The sequence below is a fragment of the Thamnophis elegans genome, chromosome 6 (genome assembly GCF_009769535.1).
Source record: "Thamnophis elegans isolate rThaEle1 chromosome 6, rThaEle1.pri, whole genome shotgun sequence".
Classification (NCBI taxonomy): domain Eukaryota; kingdom Metazoa; phylum Chordata; class Lepidosauria; order Squamata; family Colubridae; genus Thamnophis; species Thamnophis elegans.
The window spans coordinates 3,881,930-3,885,525 of record NC_045546.1 but is presented as its reverse complement, the minus strand read 5'-3'; the positions used below and the strand labels follow the sequence as shown (position 1 = coordinate 3,885,525).

At 48.4% G+C, this 3,596-nt stretch overlaps 1 protein-coding gene across 1 annotated transcript; it reads right to left on the bottom strand.

Annotated features, from left to right (window-relative positions):
- Nucleotides 1-460: 460 nt before the first annotated feature.
- On the bottom strand, nucleotides 461-3,367 carry LOC116510233 (ubiquitin carboxyl-terminal hydrolase 35-like). The gene is made up of 4 exons (XM_032219702.1): nucleotides 3,350-3,367; nucleotides 2,617-3,210; nucleotides 2,170-2,568; nucleotides 461-895 (listed from the first exon to the last, which is right to left on the bottom strand). Exons 1-4 carry the CDS (start codon nucleotides 3,365-3,367, stop codon nucleotides 719-721), a joined length of 1,188 nt encoding a protein of 395 aa, XP_032075593.1. The 3' UTR covers nucleotides 461-718.
- Nucleotides 3,368-3,596: the final 229 nt, after the last annotated feature.

Sequence of the window (3,596 nt, the reverse complement as noted above, 5' to 3'; positions counted from 1 at the left end):
AGAGACGAGAAGAGAATATGGAAAGGAAGAGAAGAGAATAACAGTTGGAAGGGACCTTGGAGGTCTTCTAGTCCAACCCCCTGCTCAAGCAGGAGGCCCTATGCTATTCCAGACAAATGGTTGCCCAGTCTCTTCTCAAAAACCTCCAGTGATGGAGCAGAACTTCTGAAGGCAAGTCCTTCCACTGATTCATTGTTCTAATGGTCAGGAAATTTCTCCTCAGTTTCAGGTTGCTTCTCCCCTTGATTAGTTTCCATTGCTTCTTGTCCTGCCTTCAGGTGCTTTGGAGAACAGCATTTATGCATTGTCCGTGCGTACATGCCTAGACACCTTCACAGCCCTCCATAAATCCCAGTTTGTCATGTGACCCTTGAGGAAATTAACCGCCCAGCCCTGTATTAAGGAGGTCGCAATGCACGTGTCCTCACTGTCCTTCAGTGAGGACACGTCATCAAGATGGCGACTTAGAAGGCCTCAAAAAAATGGAAGGTGTGGCAACTTCTTCCTCCTACTTCCAGGAAGTGCACTTTTAATGACAGGTTGAGGACGCCCGGGTCACAGTTGCTCCAGAATACATTTTCCATAGTTTCGAGGAAGAATAAACAAGGATTATTGTCTCCCTCCAATCCTGGTTAGACTTCCAAGGCCACAAACTCAAGGTGAAGGAATCCCATAATCTGATGGTTGAAGGATTAACCATCTGCTTTGGGTACCAGGGCTAAAAGACCAGCCCGTGAAAGGACCCCGATCCACCTCCACCGGGATCATGGCCGCAACCCCCTGAAGCTCCTTCATCATCCTCATGGTCATCTCTGTCAAGATCTTTCCACCAAACGGAAGATTTAGGCAAAGCTGAAATGTAAGCCTTTCTATTTCTGGCTTGCTTTTCTTGTTCCTGTGGATGAAAAAGAAAAAAGACACACCAAGATAAAAATCACACACACACATACATATAAACATGCACACACACACACAAAAACTCAGGTCAAGCAAGCACATAAATCTCGAGTTAATGAAACGGTGGGGAGGGGACTAACAGGGACGAAGGCTTCCACCACAAATCCGCAAAGCCCTTATCCGCGGAGACATAAGCACGAAGACTAATTCGCGCCGTTCTAAGCGCTAAGGAAAAACGCGACCCTACCGCGATGACATAATCGCGGAGGGCAAATTCGCGCATTCCCAAGCACTCAGTACCCTAAACCTAACCCTAAACCTAACCCTAACCCTAACCCTAACCCTAACCCTAACCCTAACCCTAACCCTAAACCTAACCCTAACCCTAACCCTAACCCTAAACCTAACCCTAAACCTAATCCTAAACCTAATCCTAACCCTTACCTTAATTGAAGTCGGCTTTCTGCCGCGGCGCCGTTTTAAAGCGCCCTTTTGTTGCCGCGCTGTTGTCGCGGCGGTGATGATGCGCGGTGATGACGTCGCGGCTTTAGCGCCGCGATTTTATCACCACGATTTTGATGAGCGCGGTTTTGTCGTGCCACGGGGACGAAGTCCCAACGGTGCTTTTTCAGGAGGCAACTGGGCTTTCAGAGGTTTTTTTCTCTTTTGAAGATGTTTTGCTTCTCATCCAAGAAGCTTCTTCAGCTCTGACAGGATAGTGTCAAGATAGCGGGGAATGGAAGCTGAAGAAGCTTCTTGGATGAGAAGTGAAACGTCCTCAAAAGAAAAAACCAGAAAGTCCAGTTGCCTCCTGAAAAAAGCACCTTTGGGACAACCCTGACCTGGATGACGGAGAATCTCTACAGACTTTTAGCTATAGAATTGGGATGAAGACATTTCGAATGTGTGGGAGTAGGAATGGATTTCCAGAGGAAAAAGTGCAGACTACAGGAACCATTTCACCACTCAGGTGACCCTGAGGACACAGGTAAAGCTCCAGGTAGCCTCAATGACCCTCTAAAAGGATGCAAATGACCAGCTGTCTGCAAGGAATGTAAATCCTTCCATTCCCCACTATCCTGTCAAAGTTGAAGAAGCTTCTTGGATGAGAAGTGAAACATCTTCAAAAGAAAAAGAAACAAGAAAGGCCAGTTGCTTCCAGAAAAAGCACCTTCGGGACAACAAGACCTGGAGGACGGAGAATCCCTACAGACTTTTAACTGGGAGGGAGGGAGAAACCCCAAAAGAAATGATGGTGGGAAGCCATGTTACCTGCAAGAATAAGATGTTATCTTTGGCGATGGTGTCCATCAAGTTTTTATCCGGAGAATGTAAGTTTCCGTTTGTCCAGCTGGGCTCCGGACCGGCTCCGTGCGAGGCCTGCCTTGCTCTCTGTCGGTAGAATAGCAGATAAGCCGTGTCTTTCGGCAGGAAGGAGGTGACGTTGCTCACAGATTCAAATGACGAGAAGAAGACCCTGGTGTCGTTAAAGATGTACCACTGGATCTCGACATCCGTAGACTTTGCCATGTTCCAAGCGTTGTCCTTAAAAAGGCTCTCCATGGCCGCATCCTTGCATTCCCTGGCATAGCAGTAGTAATGGCCGCTTTCTGAGGACACCCCAGAATGGACTACCACGCTACAGAGATCGTACACCACCGAAGCAAAGTCCTTGCAGGACGAAGTCCACCCTGACGTCCTCGCTTGGTCAGAAGGCACCAGGACGGGCAGCTTCAGCATCAATGGAACCGAGACGTTGTCAAGGATCTTCTTCCTTTTCATCGTTCCTAGGTCGAAGGAGAACCTCAACAGGGTGAGGATGAGGTAGTGAGGTCCCTCCGTCAGCTCGGTCAGCTTCTCGGCATCTTGAAGGGAGGCACAGTTCTCACAGTGGTACCTGTTCTCGGCGGTGAGCATCTCAGGTGATAAGAAATAATTTATCAAATCTGGAACGGATCTGGAGGCCCGACAACCAGAAGCTTCCTTGTGTAAAGCCAGGTCAGATTCTTTGAGGGGTTTCACATCAACGACGTCTCTTTCAGGCGCCAAGGGGAGAGAGGTCTCTTCAAAGTTTGAGCCGACTACTTCCTTCAGTGCATGCTTAGAAGGATTCTCCTCAGGGGCCCTCAAGATCCCTGACCTAGCTGGCAAATCCTTTAGCTTGCTTTGAGTCTGGATCCTTGACTGAGAGATCTCAGGAGCGGTTTCTTCTCCAGACCCAATTAACGCACTGCTGATAAGTCCAACCTGGTGGTCCTCCGCAGGGGGAAATGCCAAGGAGAGATCTGTGAAGGCTTCTTCTCTGGAGGAGACCTGTAGGCACTTCAGACAACGGATCTTGGTTTAATTTTGCCGCCGAACATTTCTTCCACCAGGGTTTTGCTGGCGGACGGATGTCTGTCCACAGGAGACACCAAGGAACATGCCTTCAGCTTCTGACAGATCCTTCTACCCGTTCTCTCTTCCTCATGAAGACTTTGGGGGAGAAAAAGAGATACTAAGAGATAGAAACAGCACACTTACCATATTTTTCGGGGTATAAGACGCACCGAGATTTTGAAGAAGTAATTTTAAAAAAAAAAAGTTTTTTGCACTCTGCAGATCTCCCAAACCCTCTGCATGCCTCATGTTTTGTGGAAAACGGGGCATGCAGAGAGTTTGAGATATCTGCAGTGTGCTCCTGGGGGTTGGGGGGGACA